The 22,701-nt window shown below is 35.8% G+C and overlaps 1 protein-coding gene across 1 annotated transcript in view; it reads left to right on the plus strand.

Moving 5' to 3' along the window:
- The window catches only part of CACNA2D3 (calcium voltage-gated channel auxiliary subunit alpha2delta 3), a gene marked incomplete at both ends in the record, with an annotated part of 393,832 nt that overhangs the window by 136,848 nt on the left and 234,283 nt on the right, over window positions 1–22,701 (plus strand). The window contains one exon of the mRNA XM_079540355.1: window positions 19,512–19,674. Coding sequence (XP_079396481.1) covers window positions 19,512–19,674 — 163 coding nt within the window. The remainder of the gene's footprint in view (window positions 1–19,511; window positions 19,675–22,701) is intronic.

Raw genomic sequence — 22,701 nt, forward strand, 5'->3', positions numbered from 1 at the left:
TCTTCATTTGCTGCTCTAGGTAAGCAGCTTCTGAACTGTGAAGTAGAATTTCACTTCTAGGTATTATGTATTCTTAGCTCAATCCCAAATCCCCAAAGCAACTTCTACAAATTTCTTTAATTTAGAAAATGTAAGTTCCTTCCTAATTAGGTACACAGAGACTTTGTTAGATTTTTTTTTTCCAACTGCAAAATGATTAATAATGTGTAATTAAAAGTGAACCTGGATCAAGAGCTCATCAAGTCTCTCTAATACTCTATCACCATACCCTTTCCTCAGCAAGCAAAGTGATATTGCCCCAGGGGAAATGAAAGACTCTTGCATCTCAGGAGGAATTTCCAAAATTCTCAGTTGGGGAACTTTTCCAATACTGTCACAGTAAAAATAAGCCATTCATGAAAGAGTATTAAGTGAATTTTTGAAAATGTAACCAAACATGTATTTGATATATGAAAGTACTGTGTTAATATTCTTTATAGTTGAAAGTGCTGACCAGACATCTATGTATGGAAAGAACAGACCACTATTAGGCAACAGCTGTACTAAGTTCAGTGCAATTTCTTTTCTGGTTTAAAAAGAATTTTCCCATCAAGTTGCTTCTAGACAAAGTTGCAAACAAAGTGCAGATAAGCAGAGAATAATACCTCTGTATTTATTCCCTTATATGTTAACTTTTTTTTTTTTTTTTTCTTCAAGTTTTGCTAGCAAGATACTCACCAGATCCTCCATTACGGTCCAGGCGAGTGTAATGAATACTGTAGAAAAGCAGGTCTGGAACATATCCCAGCTGTTCAATGGGAATAAGTACCATAACACTGCGAGCCACTAGATGCCACTCTTGTTTCATCCCAATACAACCCTGAGAGTATTTATGATTGTTTAAAAAACCTAACTATGTTCTTCCACCCCAAAGCCCCCTCTAAAGATGTTCCTTTAGTATTTTAACTATTGTGAACTTTTTAAATTTACAATATTACCCTACTGTTTATAGTATTCCTTCCCCCTTTAATGATGCTGTAGTTGTTTATAAATATCTCAGTTATCTCTAGACAATCTTGTCTTGTCGTGGGCCTCTTGCGTAGCTACGTTGTGCTGTGCCTCTTTGGGTGGAATTCACAAACTTCTGGCATGTGTATTCGTCTGGTTTTCCAATGGATTTCACAGGCACTTATGATACGAGAAAGCTCCAAGTGGAACTTTTAAAATTCTACTAAGTGTTTAGTCTTTGCATTTTTTCTCTAGTAGATTCAGGAGGAAGTTCTTGAACTTCTTGTAGGTTCAAACTTTACCACTGGTGACATTTGGCACATGACTAGCATGAAAGCTGCCCATCCATAGATTCCTATCTTTTAATACACATCTTTCAATTGTTTCCTGGACAGGTAATTGATGAAGCATAAATGTAGAAATGAAGAAGGCTTTTGAGACAATGCAGGAAAAGCTCTTAGAATTAAATAAATAATTTTTCCAGCAACATTTAATGTAATGAAACTTGATGTTCTAATTCTCTGCTCAAGACATAATATAGACCTGGCCCTCAATGTACTACATCTGAATTTTTGTTCAATCTCATAAAAGAAAGCACTGAACCACAGATTTAACCACAGTTAAAACAGTAAGTTTTTCTTCTGATTCCTCTGTTTTAGAAAGAAAATACAGTAGAAATCTGACTATTTGTAAAAGATTTTTTTTTTTAAATCTTAAAAAATGCGTGGAATTTAATGGTCAGCTGTTTCTACAGAAGCATTTTCAAGGTCAATTGTTTTACAATTACGACTCAAAATTTAGTAAGCATGTTTATCTTGTAAACTTGCTGTCTCAGAAGGAAAACCAAAATGAGTTTGTTATAGAGGGAGTAATGTTGGACAGATGAAACCTCAGGTTGAATAGCTCAAAGGTAAGGTTAAGTATATTCTCTTTCATAGGATATATTTCTCAAGAGAACAAAAAACTGTTCTCTAGTTGGTCTGAAGTATTATATAATCTTTAATTATGTAATTTTATACTGTTTTATGTATAACATCAAATATTTTTATTGCTGCTTTAAATATGAGATAGCTCCAAGTGCTGTGAACTACATGTGTGCCAGCCAGAGTCAGTGCAAGTCGTCTACTTGAAAAATACACAGTATATTTTGTACATAACCTGCATCAGCCTGTGTGTAACCAGACAAAGCAGTGATGAAGGATTTTATGTATATAAAGACCTACTGTGCATTAAATTAAGTTAGATTTAGATTTGAGTACTTTCTGGGGTGTATGGAAGGATTGATAGCAAAAAGCAGAGGGATGCATCCATTGCAAAAGCCCTTTATCCCACTGTTACGTTCCTAGATGTGAACACTGCCAGTGGGGCACTGCATAGAGAAATGTTATTAGAATATCAGCATGCCTAAATATAGGCAAAGGATCTTTGTGCATAAAAATGAGTTTGTAAGAAGGACTGTGTTATTTAAATTAAAATAGAGCTTTCTACAGAGTTTGGAAACTTTGTGCAAATAAAAAAGTAGTATTTTTCTCTTTTCAGTTAAAAAAAAAAAAAGTGATTTATAGCAGCCACACTACATGTTGAGAAAAATTCAGAGCTGAGGATGCATGTGGAACCTTAACTTTATTGCTTCCATATCACTGAGTAACAACTGCAACTTGAAAGCTCTTTTTAGCCATTTGTGAAGGAACAATTTAATATATTTAAGTTTCTGTGATGAACACTTAATGTCTTACACATGTAGGGCAGGGGATAGTTTGTGACTCAGCGCTCGAGCCTTGTAGCAATCTGACTGCAACGAGGAAGCTGTTTGTGGTCATTAGCCAATGCTGACCTCTCAGTTTGTATACATGGTCTTGGCCATGCAGCCAGGGAAGGGCATGTGAAGGGGATGCACTTTTATTAACTCATGTGGAACCATTGCAGTTATTTATTGAAGGTCACTGTAGCTCTTTTCTCCCCTGCAATCAGACCTTCCATTTGTAATCTGTTTTGAATGAACTCTCCATTACTTCCCCTTTTCTGTGAACACTGAAGGAAATGTGATAAAAAAGAGTCTTTTTATCAGTCTTTTCGAAACACTTATTTGCATAGCAGATCCATTGCCTTGACCAAGCAGCCTCCAGTCCTATACTCACACAGAAGAGGTGGTGGGCATCCACGAGGGCTGGAGTGTTTCTTATGCAGCACTTGGGCAGAGCGTACTGGTTGCTCCAGGCTGTGAGAAGACTTGCATTGCATGGTTAAAGGGAAGTCTCTTGTCAAAGAGGGGGTTGTGCACATATTTCTGCCCCTAATTAAGCTTTTCCCCCCTCTCTCCTCACAATATTAAGTTAGAAAGTTCTCCTCAGATGTAAAAAGGCAGACACTGTGATGGAAATTAATTGTAATCCAATAAAGCCTTAGAATTTGCAGTAAGCATAAACTTTTATAATAGAGTCAAATGCAATACAATGTAATGAGTTTTGAGAAGTGGGAGAATAAATGGCCAAATATTTTTGGGGTTGTCATTTTTTTTTTTTTTTCCCTTTGAATAACTGCTGTGACAAGGAGCTCTCTTCCACTCCAGTGCAGGTATAGAAGAGAGAGGTGGGTGAGTGCCAGATAGATGTGGGCTACAAAATACAAATAAAAATGGCTAAGAGCCAGACTTTATTTTCAGAGTTTTAATACTCTTTAGTATGTAGAACCTGATTAAAAATACTTATTAGGTAGTTTGTCATTGTATTGTTTTCATGTGTATATAACCGATAATCTATGTGCTTTTTAGCAAATAAGTTGGATATTAGAAAAGTGGGGATAATTTTATACCAAGTTTAAAATAATAATGCTTATTATTTATATTATATATTTTAGGCTAGGGAATTGTGATTACAAATCAGAATCATGTTGTAAAATAATATCCAGTGTTATTATGTGCCATTGAGTCAATTGTAAATTCTTTTTTTTTTCTCCTCCGAAGATGCCAGTGTATGGAATGACTTCTTTTTAGGGAGCCAAGTAGCAACAGAGCCTGGAGGGAAAAATGCCAGCTGAGGGCGGTTGGGTTAAGCATTAGAAACACCTGTGTCTGGTTTTTTCTGAACCATCGTTGTTGCAGCAATGTAAGATGCTGGTCTATCAACACAGCCAAATAGAGTGCTGTCAGAGGACTATCTGCTCTACTCTGGAAAGCAGGAGGCCTGTCTGTATGAGGCTGTTCCTTATGTGAGAGGCTCTTTCCTAAATAAAGCTAAAGAAGCTGGGGTAATGCTATGCTCGCTTGTGTCTGAATTGAGAGTTTCTGCCCTGGGCTGTGTTATACACCATAGTTATCCTTCAGCATGGCAGATTTTCACACCAAATTTAAAGCCAAATGCAGCATTTGAGAATGAAATTTAAATAGTGAAGTCACTTGGGAATATATCTTTTCCATTTTCAGATGGCATGTGCAGTGTGGGGCAGAGTAGGATGCAGGTCTATTATCAAGCATTCCTCACATCCTTGATTTTTGTCTTCCTGCTTTCACTTAATTTTAGTGCAGTGAAATATAGACTAAATTCAGTAAGTGTACATATGCGAATGTGTTTACCTGAAATAAGGTAACACTAGTAAAAGTATGTGTTTGTCAAAACCTTGCAAACCTTACGTTAAACTTGTGCAACCATGCCAAGCATTGATGGACTTGAGTAACAGTGGAGGACTAAATTTCCATGGGAGTTTTTCTAAGCTTCACAGAACTCTTCAAGCAAACTTGAGCCCTGTTGCTCTAATCGGAAGATTAGTTTATTGCTCTGTACCAATTTCCAAGATTTGGTCTCATCTTTTCACTGTTACAAGTAAATTTCAAAGATTCTGACACACATCTCAGAGCAGAATCTAGAGTGAACCAGAGTAGAAACCCCAAACTTTTTCTTCTCAGATCACTCTGATGGATCCTGCAGCTTTTCCTTAGAAGTCTGTATTGTGTGCCTTTGAAAGGACTAATAATATTTCCTGTTTATTTTACAAATATAGGCAAATAAGACATGGCAAACAGGCTTATGAGAAAGCAATGAAGAATAGAATGAAGGAAAACACAAAGAACCTGTGAGCCAGCCAGCCCAGAACCATACTGCAAAATGATATGGCTAAAATATGTGCATGGTAAATAGTGTGACACAGAAAAATGAAACATTACATACTATAGCCAGAGGAGAAAAAAGCCAGTTCCTAAAATTGAGTTCTGGCAGTGTGTTCAGAAAGTTGAATAGGCATCTGCTTGATTGCAGTTTGGGTGGGGAGAGAGGATGAAATCTGCAGAGCACTATTTCAGTTTTTATAATATTTTCCCACAGTACGAATTAATCACATTTAATGCTAACTATATACTTACTACGTTCTAAATTCCTCCATAAACTGGGGAAAAATATGAAGACATTTCCAAGTCTGGAGTAGCTTTGACAATGAGTCTGTAGATGTGCTTTTGCAATTGTCTGCTGTGCGTCACATTCAAACACAGCTACGTTCTGCAGATTTACACTTGTGTACTTTGATGGTAATTTACACTCCTAGGGATGCAGTTGGGTGAAACCATGTCTCAGAAATGTGGAAGCTTAATATAAATAAATTAAACACAGATGCTTGATTGCAGTGAATTGCTGCCATTTGACATTTGTAATTTCGAGACATTATTGTCACCAGCAAATCAACCTCTGTGCCTCATGGTTGTGCTTAAGCCATTGGCTTGCTAGAAAATGTAAGAAGTGTTTTTTAGCTATTCTAGGATGTCTTCTGGCCTGAATCCATGCTGTTGACACTAATTCATAGACATGAAGGACATATTAGGAAACTGCATTATAACTTTTCTTTCTGACTTAATGATCAGTTCACCTGTAAATAAGTAGGTTATCTGCAGAATTTCTTCTGTGCTTTGCAAAGCTGATTGGGAAGTATTTTGTTCCTGCTAAAAATACAACCAACAGCTGACTCTGGTGAAATGATTATTTCAACAGGTAAATCTGTTGCTTTTGCCTGGGATTAGACAGTCAACCATGTTACCGTGTGAAGACTTCATTCAAAGAGAAGTTGTTAGAAAATTGAGTTTACATGATCATGAAATTTAAGCAGAACCATTGAGCAGAACCATTCAGAATGTTATTTTAAGTGCTCAGATGGGAAATAGAATCTGGAGTGTTGCTCTGAATTATTGTAGGCAGCGTATATTAGAAGATTTGTTAATATAGAAATAATAGTAATGCTATGGAGTGTTCTTCATCCGTCAGTTTCAAACTTGCAAAAATCATGTCTGATTGTTCCCATTTTGTAGATAGGGAAACAAAACTGATCTCTCTCCTAGGAGATGCAAAATGTTGACTCCTCCTTTCTGCTCTTTTGAGCAAGATGCTTAAAAATCATCTGCTGGGGAAAAAAAAAAAAAAGCAAAACACTGCTGCAAGATTTCATTATGGAAGCATACAGATATGTTTGACTGTTTTCTAGATCAAAATAAAAATAATTTGCTGTTGTGTTGGAGTGGAAAACTTAAACTTTCAGAAATAGTATTTTAGAATTTGATGATTCTTTCTTGAAGTGCGTTGACCTTCTGATTTATAGTTAGTAGCAAAGCCTCAAGTGCTGAGTCTCCAGTAAGATGGATATAAAGAAGTTTCTAATTTTATCTGACTTGCCCAAGGTTTTACTTCTGGCTCTGTGGTAATAAATATATTTGCTGCTTCAGATAGATCTCTGTTTTATCTAAACTAAATTTGGGAAGAATAGCTGTAGGAAAGAAACAAGTGGTTGATGTTCTTTACCTTTTGTCGCCTAATATGCCTTAAGCAGGTCTAATGTAATACTGAGCAACAGCATAATGAGAAGCATAAGTACTGCCATAGGAAATACAAATGTTTGAGAAGTGCAAATATTGGAGCTAACCAGGAAAAAGTTGGTGAGGTGATCTTTCTTTATTGCTTTCTGTGGAGATCTTCAGAGGGCTGTCTTCTCTTTTCCCATTAGTCAATATTTGACTTACAAAGGCCTAGACTTCAGTAATTACTGAGAGGCTCAGAAATCCCAACTTCAAGCTTGAACTTTGACAGCAAGGTGTCGGTGCTGTGTGTTATATTGAGCAGGAAGCACAGAAAAATTTGAGTATATGAACCTTGAATCATCCTGTTCTCTTTCTAGATGTCCTTAGTGGAGGCCAGGAATGCAGTTTGCTCTTTGGCTACTGCAAACACTTGAAATGCCTAGGAAATGTTAGAACTACTGCAGCACGGAAGCACTGAGCGTCAAAATCATTTCAGCTTCAATGCACCCTCATGCAGAGAATTTGGGGTATGGGGTTAAAAAATGCAGTTGGAAACCCTCTTAGTTCTTCTGTCCATCAAAATGGCATATCAGATCAGCTCCTTAGTCCTATACATGTATAAAGATCATTGAACAGAAGGATCAAGTTGGAAGGGATGTCAGAGATCATCTAGTTCCAACTCCCAGCTGTAGGCAGGGTTGCCAGCCACTAAATCAGGCACTATATCAGCCTGCCCCAGACCCCATCCAGCTTGATCTTAAACAGTTATAGGGATGGCAACGGCTATTGTTTTTAGTTGCTGCAACCACTGTCACACTGATTTTGGAGTTTCTGCATGGCTGTAACAGAGACAGTAAGTCATCTTGCTATTTCTTCTTCTTCTTCTTTTTTTTTTTTTTTTTTTTTTAATAATGTTTCATTTCCTAAAAGCATTTATGGTTTGTCACTATCTAACTGAAGCCAAGATACTGACAAATGCACACGTCAATTGTAAAGTTAAAATACAGGATGTCTCTACTTACAGATATTTAAGTAGAGACTTTCCTCTAATTAGAAAATAATTCTGTATTAATAATAAGTCTTCCTGTTGTAAAACTCTTTCTAAATACAGTAATATTCAAAATGGGAATTGGTGAGATTGCAGAGATGCTGTTTCATTATTCTTAATCAGCTTTACTGTTTACAAACCCTGCACATTTTCAGCCTCAGCATAGAGCATGAGCTCAGGTAAACCTAAGCTCAGATTTGTGCTCTAAGTACCTGAATGTTTTATCCGTGGTATATTTCTGACTTAAGATATGTGCTATGTTGATCATCTGAATGGTATCCATTAGTACAAATCCTTCTGCTTTTAAAAACATATTTTGTCACCAAAGTTTATAAGTCTGGTTTAGGTCTCTGTTTAAACTTTAGATCAGGAAATGGTTGAGATGTGTATTACATTTCAGGGCTTCTTCATGATACGTTGTATGTATTGTTCAAATCCCTGTGTGGTCTAGTCAGTCCATATATTATGTCAGTGAAATAGATAATGATAAGCTGCTTGCTAACCAAAGTCTTTCATAGCACCTTATGTAGGAGGGAGGATCTTTTTTCTGGCAGTTGGTGGAGAGCGTAACAATATCTAGTCTAATTTCTCCCTTGCAATCTATGTAGCATGTCATCTGTGTAGTAAACTGAAGTCTGGGAAAACTGAATGAATGATCTCTGAGTCAGCCTTGTGAACATTTCATTATTTACATACTTTCTCCAATTGGTGGCGCCTTTTTTAGATGTTTATTTATTTAGATGAATTTTATTTATTTATTTAGATGAATACTAAATTGAAATGGCTGTAACCTGTCTTTTTCAGGGAAGGCTATTAATATTGCATGTCATTATTGACATAGATGTAAAGTCAAGAAGGCATGGGAATAAATATCCATTAGAAGAACCATTTAGAACATTAAGTACAATTATATTTTTAAGAATATTGGTTTAGCTTTGGTGGTGAGCTCAGAGCCAACACCTGCAAAACTGGAGGATCATTTTTAAAAGCATATACATTTACAGTAATCTTTGTTTCTATGGCAGAAGTTGAAAGGAAATAGAGGATTAGAACAGGCTGCCCAAGGAAGTGGTGGATTCACCGCCCCTAGGGCTTTTCAAGAAAAGAATAGATGTCACAGCGAGAGATGTGGTCTGGAGTGGTCACATGTGTGAGTTGATGGTTGGACTACATCTTAGTGGTCTTTCTAACCTCAACGATTCTATGATTCTGTGATTTTTCTGTAAATCATAATTAAGAACTTTTATGGTCTTTTTACATTCAATTCTTCTCCATCGATGTTGTCAATCACAGAGGAATTTAGGTATCTATATAATGTCTTTTCCTGTAGAAGGTTAATAACAAATGAGGGGAAGAAAAAACTGTGTGCATGTCCTTAAACATTGTTCTTTGTATGATATCCTAGTAACAAAAGAAATGGAGCCTTAGATAAACATCTGGTAAGAATGAAGGACTCTTCATGCTTTTTTTTTCTTTTTTTTTTTTTTTTCAAGATGAACATTTTAGACTCATTTGTGTCTGAGCAACATATTCCCTCTCATATCTTGTTTTCAATTTATTTTTTTTTTACTAGAGACAGGATGAGAGCAGTAAAATAGGAAATTGGGATGTTTAGAAAGAGTATCCAAGGATTGCTACAAACTAGTTTTTAATTTGTTTAGATGGCTGAGGGGCTGCTATGCGTGTGATCTATCCTGTCCAGCTGAAGGAAATGCACAGACACTATGCAGCCTTCCAGGGCTGCCCCTGCCCACTGCTGCTCTAAAAACCTCCGCTGACCACTTCATGTAAGGCCCTTCCCATCAATGTTTCCTTCCCAGTCCTGGGAAGATGTTATCTATTAGCTTGCATTACCTACATCTGTAAACAACCTGGGAAGCCTGCTGGATTGTGGGATAGGTGATTTCAAAACTGCCATTTCCCCCATCATCCAGATGCTTTTGGTTGCCTTGCTTTACCTGACCAACTTTTCTAAGAGTGTTAATTCATTTTAATTCAGAACAGATAAAAATGCCTTACACATTTCAGCTGGATTGTGGAAAATGGTAATGATTCTGAAAATCTGAATGGTCTTTGTAATTGCTTTCACAGAAAAGCAGTAGCAAAACCAGTGTGCTGTGGTTTGCCTGTTACCTCTGAAGTTTTGTATAAGAGTACAACAGCAACAATCTGCAGTTCAAATAGCTTACCCTTAAATTGTTCCATGAATAGCTCAGAATTTAATACAGAGGAGAAACAATAGTACAGATTCCAGATAGTTTCATGATATTGCTCTGACAAGCTCAATTTATATAACACATTTCATTATTGCTGCTGTTATATTTATCATTATTAGTCTGCCTTTACATGATGTGAAAAATGGTTAAAAGCTGAAAATACAAAGATCTATGTTTCATGATCTTAGCCCTTAGTGGACTGTACCACTCCCTTATCTGCATGAATTAGGGAAATGGGTAGTACATTGCTGTTTGTTTTACCCTGCAATGTTTTGCAATACCCAAAATGTTAGTGTACTCCCATTCTTCTCCACCGGCAGTTCTATCCCAGCTTATTTCACAGGCTAATATAAAATGGTATTTTATAGTTTGTATAGTCCTGTTTGTATAACTGGAACTCATGCTTGTTGAATGAAGACAAGAAAAATCTTTGAGCATGACATGTAAAAGTATTTTGTTCATGTATCTTTGTAAATTTGATTCATGTGATCAATGTAAACCAATACTATAAGGAAGGGGAGAAGTGTTATTTGCACTTCAATAGTAACCCCATCATAATGTACACGGTTCTTAGCGTAGCCTGCAAGTGTGAGGAGTTCTCATAACACAACCTGAAATTTGTGATACTTTGATGTATTTGCACATAGGAGGAAATTTTGCAAACTGTAACTATGCTTAGTTTATTCTTTTTTTTTTTTTTTTTTTTTTCTTTCTGCTTGTGGAACAATTATTTTATTGACCAAGTCTTCATGCCATTTTTTTAAAATGCTTGAAGTTCTCATTATGAACAAACTAGATGCCACTCTTCCCTCCCCCCGCCTCCCCCACCATCTCCTTGAGAACTCTGTGACTCTGGAGGCATGTGTTTCTTTTATTAAATTAACTCATCAACATGGTCTTGTTATTTCAACTGAGGGCTTAGCTGACCAAATTTCTATTTTGCATGAGAGAGTCATTAATCATTTGAAGAGGATTTGTATACATTCGTTTGCTCAACATCGCATCTCTCACTTTACTCCCAAATAAATTCAGTAATGTTGCACGTGTTCTTTTGCTTTCCTTTGTGTAGTCAATAATATTAATTTAATCTCCTGCGTGTATGGTAGGTGGTTGGGAGTAGCAAAACAAATCTTAGATTGCAGTGAGCCCCATGAAAATTTGTTCTGTTCTAGTTCTTTGGTATCTAATTATTTTGATTATCCCCTGTTGGTTTGAAAAAAAAATCTGGTGAAGTACAAGGTTTAATTCAGCCTGAGCTGCAGTTCATGTTCAAATGTTGTAGACTGCTGTGTGTAAACTGCCTGTTACTTTCTGTTTTGTTAGGAATAGTTATTAACCTCCTACCTAACACTGTATGTAGGCTCTGTACTATCCCCAAGCGTGGCTTCAGGAGACAGTACAGCTCTCACTGAGAGCAGCTTTACATGCATGCCTTAGACTAGGAGGGTTCTGAGTTCAAGTTGATTCTCATGCAAGATAGAGAAGATGCAGAGCTTGAGAAATATTTTTTCTTGCTACTTGGAAGTTGGAATGAGGCACTTAGAGTGTGTGATTGCAGAAGGGCACACAGAAGTCAGATATGTCCCTGCTGATAATTAGAAGCAACCTTGAGGTTGTCATCAGCCTGCCCGTGTCAGATGAGCTGAACATGCACAGAACTACACCAATTTCACTTTAAACTTTTCACCTTATATCTTGTGAAACGGTTTGCTTTTCAAAGAAAAAAAATAAAATCTGTGGCACATTCTAAATTGTTTGGAATTTTGCTTAATGTCACACATTGAATGTCATTAACAAGGTATCTTATAATAAGCTGGAAACCATTAGCAAACATTACTATGGTGATTTTAAAGCAATTCTGCCAATATCCTACTCTTCTGTGTAATATCCTTTTACTGAATTATTTTATAGAAGTGGTTGATTCTTGCTGGTTCACTAGCTTGATGTGATCTATGGGGAGTTCAAGAGAAATGGAGGAGGCCTGTGGTTCTAGGTAGTGAAGAAAACTGTGTATTAAGTCTGGGAATTGGGTTTGGTTTTGTGGTTTTGTTTTGTTTCTGTTTTAATCTTCCAGGATGCACAAATAGTATAGCTTGTGTAAAGAGGTTAGTCCCATACAACTGATTTCAGGAATATTTGAGTTAGAAGACTTTAGAGAGGAGAAATCCGTTGACAATTGGCTTGCTCTGTGCAATGCAAGCTTTCTTCAGAATTGGATTCTGAGGGCAAATATAACAAACTCTAAATTGTACTTCATGCTCTTTTTAAACGTGCCAACAATCTTCAAAATACTGTTTAAGTCTATAACATGCATAACCTTATACCCTGAGCATGGCCAGAAGTTAATCCTGTTGTAAAAATTGCTCAGGATTCATTTTTACTTCTTTTTATTCCCTAGTTGCTGACCAAGAATGAATGCTTCTCCTTACCACCACCTTTTTAAAAATAAGTATAGAAATGCAGAGATTTTATGGCACTCTCCTCCCTAGGCATCCCAGCAACATGGCAGGATGCCATGCTTTGAACCTGCATTTTGGTCTCACCCACATCAAAGGGGTGGTACTTTTAATCTTAGAATGAAATAGGACATAGTGAAGGGGGGTTCTGATGTTCTGAAGTACACTATTAATGTACTCAGGGTCTACTGTGTCAGTTGTATCACTGTTTTCCAAATCTGCAAAGGGGAGATCATCACTACTGCAGGGGTTGAAGTAATGGCAAGCTTGATACAAATGGTTCAGCATTCTCAAGAGAAACATACTACTGTATTTTGCTTTGCTCTTACACAAGCCTTGTCCTTTTGAAAAGATTGCTTCTTCTTCCAAAGTGTGGCTTAAATAATGCCTGACATTGTTCATGTTTATTGGCAATAAAAATGAACCTCTGCTATTGGTGTATTTCTGAGCTGGAGACACGGAGAGGAGCTCCCCATGGCCCTCAGCAGTGGGATGTGCTGTGACTCCTCCCAGCAGTGCAGAGCCAGAGCAGCAGAGCTGGAGGGGGAGCACATCAGGTGTGCCCCAGCCCCAGAAGAATTCCCGTCATTCTCACTCAGCAATATGTGCCACATGATAAGCCTTATCAAACAGAGCCATGCTGCTGTACTGGAGGATTTTCCAGGTTGGAGAATTTTGCTCTTTTACTGTTTCATGGTATTAAAGTATAAGCTCATTGGCAGGGAATAAGGCTTTCTGAAATCTGTGGTAATTATGCAGTTCTGAAACACTCAGCCTTCACAAATGCACAAAATTGGCCATTTTCATATTCTGGTTATAAAATGGTTGCAAGTTATGAAATTTTTACTTAAAATTGCTCTAGAAATGTTCAAGTAATTGCTTCCATGGCTCACTCTGACTCTGTCCAAGCATGATAACCAGCCCTGAAATTGCTCATCTGTGTAACTGCTGTCTTTTAACGCACATCCATAGACTTGGGAGAAAAGAGGAGTTGACGCAGAGTGGATATTTGTTGTGCTGTATAGAAGAAAATATTCCCTGGGAGGCTTTTATGCATATGAAAATTAACACTGAACACTCCTAGAGAAAGTAAAAGCATTGGATCTCCAGTAAGTCTTGTGAAGCAAAGGTTCCAAGTTTCAAACTGAAAGTCCAACGAAGGGCGTAAAGTTTTTTATCCTTCTTGTGTTTATTAGCTTCAAGAGTGATCTTTAAAGGAAAGATTTACCATCTGAATCATACAGTCACAGTGACTCTTTTGAACTTCAGCAGATCATTTAAAATAGCCATCATAATTACTTGCTATTTGCCATTTTCAGTGAATCAGTAAATTTTTACAATACCTCTGAAACCTTGTTGCATTATCAGTTTGCATGCTGGTATAATTGATTTTTTACTGTAATAAAATGTTAATTATTTATCCCATTTTAATACAATTTTAATGGCATAATCATGCTGGGGAGGAATGGACAGCCTGGGGAAAGGTCATCTTAATCTGATTGTGTAGTAAAGTAGGCCAGTTGTTTTTTGTGAGGATCTAAGTAACATTTCTGTATTCCTGCAATTAGAGAGAGCGCTCTGGTCACAGCATTTCAAATCTCAGGTGGTTTCTGAGCCTTGATGTTGGATAAAGGCATTAAAAAGAATAAATAGGCATTGGAAGTCCCTCCAGAGAAGCAAGTAAGAGGGAATAATCAGAAATGATAAAGATTGTAACTTCCAGCAAATGAAGGAGATGCCAGCTCTCTCAATTTTAAAAGCTTTTTAAAATTCAGAGCAGGTTTTAGTACATGAGGCAGTTTGCTTTTGTGACTTTTATGCTTTTTTTGGTTAACATCAGACTGAATACTTGAATACAAGAGCTTTAATCGCATGCTTTAAAACAGAAATTCTTCTTAGTGGACAACTGTCAAAAGAGACTTTTTGAACTCTGGAAGTTAATGTGCATTGAAACACACATTGAGTAGAGACTGCTGTCAATGCGTGTTCTGTAGTACAAAGTCTCCCTCAGAAAGAATGACTCCATTTTGTATTTTTGTTTTTGCATATCTGCGCTTTCAGAGAGAGCTTCTGCTTGTCAGTCTTGAGAAAAGGAATTTTTCGTCCTTTCAACTTATGATAGTATCTGTTGTGTTGAAAGTCTCATAGATATTCAAATGTCTGTGCCATTTAATGCCAGTTTTCTTCTTCAGTTTCCTTAACATTTGTTCCTTTTTCACTTTCTCTGCTATTTGAGGCTCACACAAATGCCATAACTGTTCCTTGATTTAGTATCTTCTAGAGACCTTCATCTTTGCCTTTATCTGAATGATATGTTTGCAGAAATGTTGTAAAAAGGATTCTTGCGTAGTTGAAAATTATTAGCGTAACTGCAATATTGCTATAGTTCTGAACCATCGGTGCAAATCATTTCTCGTAGCATTCTCAAATCTTCCTCACTGCTCTGTGAACAGAGGATTTTATGCTGTCTTGCAATAATAATTTCTGTATTATAGGAAAAAATACATCAATCTAAAATTGTAAAGTGCCTTGTTTCATACCAATAAAAGCAAATTCATTTTCCTGTTAGAAAGAGAACCATCTGAAAAGTGTTTATTATTATGTGCCAGGTAGTCTCTGATTCACAAAGGCAATTTGCATCATAATGTGTCTTTTAAATGAAACAGTAAAGATTTAAATTTGAAGAAATATATCCTCTGTACAATCTTAAAAAGTGTTCAATTAATAACACAAGCATCATGAGGTACTGATTTACAGTAAGATAAACATAATTGGAAGTAGGGAGTGTCAGTCTTTTAAAAGTTTGTACAGATCTACATTTATGCATGACAGTATATTGTTTTTTTGGTATTATACTTAAATTACTGACGTATTGTCTCAGCAAAATATCCATTACAATCAAGGTGCTTATTTAGTTATTAGGCTGAACTAAGTGGCTAAACTGAAGCAACTGCCAAGTTTGCTTTTGCTTTAGTGATCAATTCTTCCCTGCAGCCTAACCCTGAGGTTCTCTTTGCTTGCTGAAACTATTGCGCTTCCACTTCTGATAGCTTTTGCAGGAGTTAATTTTTATCATCCTTATCCTCAGTCTGTGACAGCTATCCTCAGAAAACAGACTGCACGTATCTTTGTATTGTGGCTGTCACATGGTGATTTAAAACACAGCTTGCCTTTTCCAGTAATTCTGAATGAACCTGTAAAATAATTTTCTGATTGACCTCCTAACAGTCCCCCAGGTGCCTGCCTCCTATTATTATTTCACTATATCAGAGCAGCCAGCGTTCTGCTGTCTGTGTCAGCAATATGATTCTTTGTGATGTCTCTCAAACATACCCAGCCCTTTGCTAAGGAAGAGTGATCCAGATGCTTGCTTTGAGCACTGGTGAGCACTAGTGATCAGTGCAGATTGGCTTGCATGGGGAGACTTTCTTCGCAAGGGTAAAAGAATAGTGGTGCATGGGAACTGAAATTCCCAGTTCTCCCTAATTTTACGGCCTTGATCTAAGTCTTGTTCAATTACTCTATCAGGGGATTTTAAAATGTTTGACAAAACATTCAGAGTGATGACGATGCTGTCAAGGACAGTGCTTATAAAAATAAACAGAACAACGGAATCCAGTGTGCCTGCTTAAGTGCAAGTTTGAATATATGTGTGTTCATATTCAGAGCTTGAGATGTGTGTGCTATATTATGTGAATGAAATTTTCTTTGAGAGCTTTTTCTTCAGTTTACTGCTCACCACACAAGTCCGCGCATACAGTCAGTGTAAGCTCATCTGTTGGCCAAGTCACAGCAAAGCCAGGATGTGCTTCTAACCTAGATAATTGTTTTGTTATTTATTAGACTAATATCTTCTTGGCATGTAATACTGTGCACACTCAGAACTCACTGAGTTAAGGTTACATCAAAGATTGACCTCAATTGACAAGATTAAATTGAAGTCATTTTCTTTTAGAGCTTAGCAGGTAGAGTATTTGTGTTGTCAGCAAACAGGACTTTATCCTCTTTCCCTTGGGCATTATCTTAAATGCGGTGTCAGATTGCCGGATGGATTTGCTTCACTACTTTTTCTCCAATTTTTATTTTTAATTTTCCTTCTACTGCCTTTCAGCTGTCACAGTCAATAATTTCCTTGGAAGCAAAACATGCACTACAAGGCACTGTGTAAGAGCTCTGCCTACACACTGAACTTTTTTCAAGAGGTATTTTTTAGCTGTGTATATTACTGAGTGTTTCAGAACTTTAAGGACTGTCTGAAATTTGTTATTTTTTGGGCAAAAAGGAGGGGAGGGGATTATAATATTCTCCTTGTTTGTCATCCTTTGTCTCTTATAAAATTAGGATGATTTTGTGCTATGATTTATTTTAAAAACTCAGATAATATAATTCTATATATGGTTATAGAGTTGAAAAGAGATAATACAGTTTTGGACCAAAAGGTCGGTGAATACTGTATGAATTAAATTAACAATCAATTCTGAATACTCTTAATTGTGAAATGATTTATATAATTTATTTAAAATATAATGATCTTTAATACTTGGTTAGCCTTGCCACTTACAGAACATGATGAAGGAAAATGTCTACTAATTAATTCCTTTGGAAAAGGAAATAACCAATGGAATGCAAGGAAATAATGTTCTTTAAGAGATTATTGCTATGCTTTGCGTGTAAAATGTACTCTGACATTCTTATTTGAAATTCTGTTTATCACTTTACTCTCTGTGCCAGGTTTTTTCAGACTTACTGTACAATCTACTACAATACAGAAAAGCTATGAGGCTTACTTTCTTTGCTTTGTGTGGGATTGTTGTTTTTTTTTTTTTATAGCAGACATTAGTGCCTGGCTTAATGTTGAACTAATATTCTATTTCCTACTGAGATTGGAAATCCGAATTGGGCTTTCAAGTCTTCTGCTAGCTGTCTCTGGCTTTTGCAGAAAGGGAAATTGATACAGCTCCTGTCACATGTGGGAAGCATGCATACATTGTGGTTTAATCATCCCTGGTAAACTTGGGTAGGAAACATAGGTGGAGAAGGCTTCTCCCAGACAGAGTAAGGACTGTATTTCTTGTACACTATCGTATTTCTTCATCCTTTTGTTGTGGGAAGAACTAAATGCACAAATGTGATATCTTCCCAGTGGTGTTAAGTGGGTTTGGGATAATTCTCATAATGAATGCATTAATTCCCAAAGTTAATGAAAAGACAGCTTTAAGCAAATTATATTTACAGTCTTTTCTTTATCAGTACTTCGAGAATTGCAGGGCAGGGGCAAGAACAGGGTAACAACAGTAACAACAAATAAACAAAATACTGAAACTAAATTTTTCTGGTGTTCCCCCCCAGGAATTTAAGTTTCAGTAGTTGTGTATACTTGTGGCATATATGCAGCAGATTATTATTTGGTTCATCAATTAAGCACTTAAAGTAAAATAAATTTAATCGTGACAGATTTTTTTTTCATTAAGATTGATTTTCAAATATTGATACATTTTGTCCACTTTATACGATTAGAGATGGGGGAATATTAAGCTTGTCCGTATATTTCTCTTTCACAGGCACTTAATATCTAGCTATAGGATTTCATTTTTTATTCTGCTTTCATCTGAAGTACCAACTATGTTCCTGGATGTGTTTGAAAACCATTTGGATGTGGTGCTCAGGGACTAATCAGTGATTTAGTGGAGGGTTGTAAGAGTTAGGCTAGTATGGTTAGGTTGCAGTTGGACTTAATGATCTTTAACGTCTTTTCCAACCTGAGCAATTCTATGATTCTATATATTGAACACTGAAAATAAAACTGAAAGAGATATGGAAATTTTGCCATAAAAGTCTCAACATATTTAATGGACACATACTGATTTTTAAGATTTTTCGTAATTTTTGTTCAGTAAAATGAGTTGCATATCATGCTGAGAAGCAGTGCTCATGAAATGCCTTTGAAGTTTTTGTACTTGCTGGTCTGTTCTAGCCTTGTAAATGGTATTGTATTTTTATCCTTGTAAAAGTTTTGTAGGTTATATGCAATCTATGATTTTATGTTATTTACTTTGATTTCCAGTCAAATGGGTAGTTAAGGCAGACACTGGGATTTAAGTTAATGAGATTCTTCAAAGACGCTGTCCTTTGGTCTGTTTCAATTAAGAAATAGATCATGAGAACTGTTGCCTAGTGGTTTAAGGACATTTGGGAGGTTAAAAAGTACTCTTCTCTATTTGTTTCCTTCAAAGCTTGATAGAATTTTTGTAAATCTAGGTCATAAAAAAATCAATAATTTTATCTAAATTGCTTTTGCTTATCTAGTTATAGTTCAGTACACAATAGGCCAAATACTCTCCAGGAATCTGTAAATAGTCAAACAATAATTTCGTGTTCAAAATAAGACACTGCTAAGTTTATGCACCCATGTTAGAGTATGCATGACTTTACAAAACCTACAGTGATACGCATATGTAAGGTTCAGCACAGAGTGAATGTTTTCCATTAGGAAACATCAGTCAATACACATTGGGTAAGCAGTAACAGTTTGAGGAGACAAAGGCCTATGAAAATTTGTTATCACTGGTTTAGTTAATATTCTTGTGAAGTAGAAATGCTTTTAGCCTGTTAAGGCCCAGGTTCTGTTTTGATAGCAGTTCTTGAAATGATGAAAATAAGCTGAACAGTTAGATAGCTATCCAGCAAATGATTTAAGTGTAGAATCCTTTGTGTTAAAAAAGTGCATACATCATCCATGTTCAAAGAGTTAATTGGGCTGCTTATAACATTTTCAGGGCAGGCAGAGATCTAAGGTAATCATGGAATTTCTGTGAGATGTATTGATAAATCTCTAATTGGTTTCAGAAATATACCTGTATGAGGAGTATAGAGAGACTCTGAGAGGTAATAAAAATATCTTGGTTTTCAATTCTAAATAGAGATATGCTTAAACATTAATCAATTGATTAATGCATACATTAAAGTATTTGAGCTTCCTTATATTTTTGTATTGATTGCAAATTCAGAATACTGAATATGGGTTTCTGTTGCAGTATGAGTACTTCAATGCTGTGCTTATAAATGAAAGAGATGAAGAAGGGAACTATCTGGAGCTGGGAAAGGAGTTCATTCTAGTGCCAAATGACCACTTCAATAACTTGCCTGTAAATATCAGTCTGAGTGACGTCCAAGTACCAACCAATATGTATAATAAAGGTAAGATAAGAGTTGTTTTATTTTATCGTTCCTATGGCTAACCATAAGTTAGGAACTTTTTTTCTTATAAACTGAAACTTTTAATGGGCAGTGTATTGTGTTCATTTTATGCTTTACAGTTGTTCTGAAATCTTAGCAGAAGAATATTAAAAGCATGCCACGGAACAAAATATTTCACAAAACTGTCAAAGTCATTAGTAATTTAATATGGCCAAGAGTTTGTATATTAGACTTGCATGAATTCTCCCATACAATATGGCTGAATGTTAATTACAAATTACTTTTCAGTTTCTTCAAATCAGTTGAGTGGTTCTTACATCCATGCTTACCAGTTGCATTCTCTTTCCTCTGAGCTAGAGTATCTTTTTAGCATTTTGCTTTCAAGCAAGTGGGAATAGTTGTGTGTGCATTTGACTGTATGCAATAGTTGATGTGAGTTTTTAGTTCATATTTAGGGATAATAAGCTATGCTGAAATTTCTGCTACTTTGGTTACTTGTCATAGGTGCTGTATAGTACGTGGTACTAACAAAAAACTGCATTCGATGGTTTTAAGGAATGATGGACTTAGGCCTCAAATTGGGAAAAGAAATTGAACTCAGATACATATGTGCTCATTTTCCTTTTGCCACTTCCTTCAGATCAGGAAACAAAATGTTGTAATTTTATGGCACTTACGCAGCACTTGTCTATTTTTTTGCAATGCACACAATAATAATAAAGAAAAAGTGAAGCACAGATGTTTCTAAATCATGTCTGCAGAGTATTTGTCATTAGTCAATAGAGAGCTGCCTAATCTCATTATCTGGTTCCTCTTCCTTCTTTTAACTATGATAAAATACAGCTAAAAATATATTAAATGTTTTCCTTGTAATTCAGTCCAGGCTAGCAATTGTATTAATTCCTGCAAGGACATTGTGTATCAGAAATGGAATGAGTAGTAGTTAGGTAGGTTGGGCTTGCAGAAGTGATTAAAATGGCAGTTTGTCTTCTAAATTATGAATCTCAAACAAGCCAAAAATTGTGCAATTCTTCAAAAGAATGCCTTAAAGTAGAGATTCCCGAATAACAAAGCAATAACAAAGCTTCCTAGTGAGCTTTAGAAAGTCTACAAAATGATTAATATGGAATATTTTTAGATTTAGAAAATGTTTAAAGGTTCTAAAACTACCAAGTTGCTTGTGTTGTGAAAACTCTATTATTAGCTTAATAGAGGTTGTATATAAATTAATCCATTCTAGAATTTTTATTTATATGTATTAACATCCTTACTAAACAAAATCAAAAAGGAAAAAAAAAAAAGATATATATACCCCTTTGCAACCGTTATGTGTGTGTATATATATATATATATATATATATGTATGTATATATATATATATATAGGTAGTCATACTCTGGAGAAGCAAACTAGCTGATGCTATGTGTAGAATCCATTTTTATATGCTGATTAATTGCAGATAAGGGCAAAGTCAAAGGGCTTGTTGCATCTTGTTTTGGCCTCTAATATAGGGGCTGCCTTCAGAGATGTGGGAGATAGAACTCTGTGATGATTCCTGTTTTCACTTCATCTAATTCAAACCAGCCATAATCGTTACTTTAAGCAGCTGCAGAAACACATTTTTTATCATTTAAACGTATTCCAACTGCTGAAATCTGGTTTCTTGCTGACGTTTTCCATATGTATGGACATGATGGTCCCAGTTTGGAGACTGAAGATGTCTGGAAATGTTGGCCTTCCTATGAAGAAGAGGGCTTCTACTTACATTTTTCATTGTCCATTTCTCAAATTCTGTAATGCAGTGGTATGATAAAAATTTAATCAAATCCTAGCTGTAGGGTACAGGAGGTAGATATTGATAGGTTTACAAGTACGTATCTAAATATCTATTACTCTAGAAAATGTCTGTTGTTTGTTTCCAAGTTATGTTACATTTTATGTAATTAATAGGCAAAACCACAGCCAAAGCTTATAGTTTAAAGCAGTGTGATCCTTGAATTTTTAAACACAAGACTCTCAAATCAGCCTAGAAAAATGAGTTTTGTATTTGTCAGCTAATTCTAAACTTTGTTGCTTTTCTTTTTTTGTATTTTGCTTTGTGTTAGGAGGATAGTCAGAGGACTCACCACCGAGTTGAAGAACATGCCTTAGTCCAAAAGACTTCTAGAGCTCAGTTATTTTAACTTAGACGAAAGATAATTAGAAGATTAAGTAGTTGATTTCTAATAAAATGTAAATCTGGATACCACCATTTTAAAAAATGAAATTGGACTCAGTTGAACTATGGAGGCATATTTTTTATTGTTTTTATGAAGATAGTTAATCATTGAAACAATTTGCAGTGGTCTATGAGAAGGGTTGTTTTGTTTTTTTTTTCCTTCTGTCTGGAAGATCTTAATCAAGACCAGATTCTTTTTGTTTATTATTTAAATAATACATTGTCTAGAATTAGTTTAGGGAAAAACTTTGGCCTGGTCAGCTTGCGTGATCATGATGATCCTTTCCAGCTGTAGGATCACTAAACTGAATGTTCACAGTCCCTGACTAAGCTCTAAATGAGATTGGCTTAAAACCATGGGACATAAATACAACTGCTCTTATTTAAATATCTTCTGACTCTTTTAGTATCTGCATAGAAAAGATTAAAAATATGAATAGTAACAAGACAAACAATTCCTATTCTAAGGAAACAATCAACTTTAGGCTCTGAAAACATAAAGAAAAAACAAATTTCACAACATGATTATGAAATCAAGAAAGTTCAAATGACATAAATATCACAGCTATGAAATTAAAATGCAACATGGGCTTTTTTGAAGGGAAAAATGAGCTGAAACAAAAGACTGCCAACTAAATTTGTCATTGTATTAATAACTTCAGTGCCATCTTTGAGTAGAGATTGCATGGGCCTGCTATAGGCAGAGAAGAAAAAGTAAATCACTCAATTTTGCTTCTCAGTACTTTTGAGTTTGACACGACTGTAAAATGTGAAAAGTTGGTCTGATTATTGACATTTTTTTGTGTGGT

The sequence above is a fragment of the Tetrao urogallus genome (assembly GCF_951394365.1).
Source record: "Tetrao urogallus genome assembly, chromosome: 10".
NCBI classification, from domain to species: Eukaryota; Metazoa; Chordata; class Aves; order Galliformes; family Phasianidae; genus Tetrao; species Tetrao urogallus.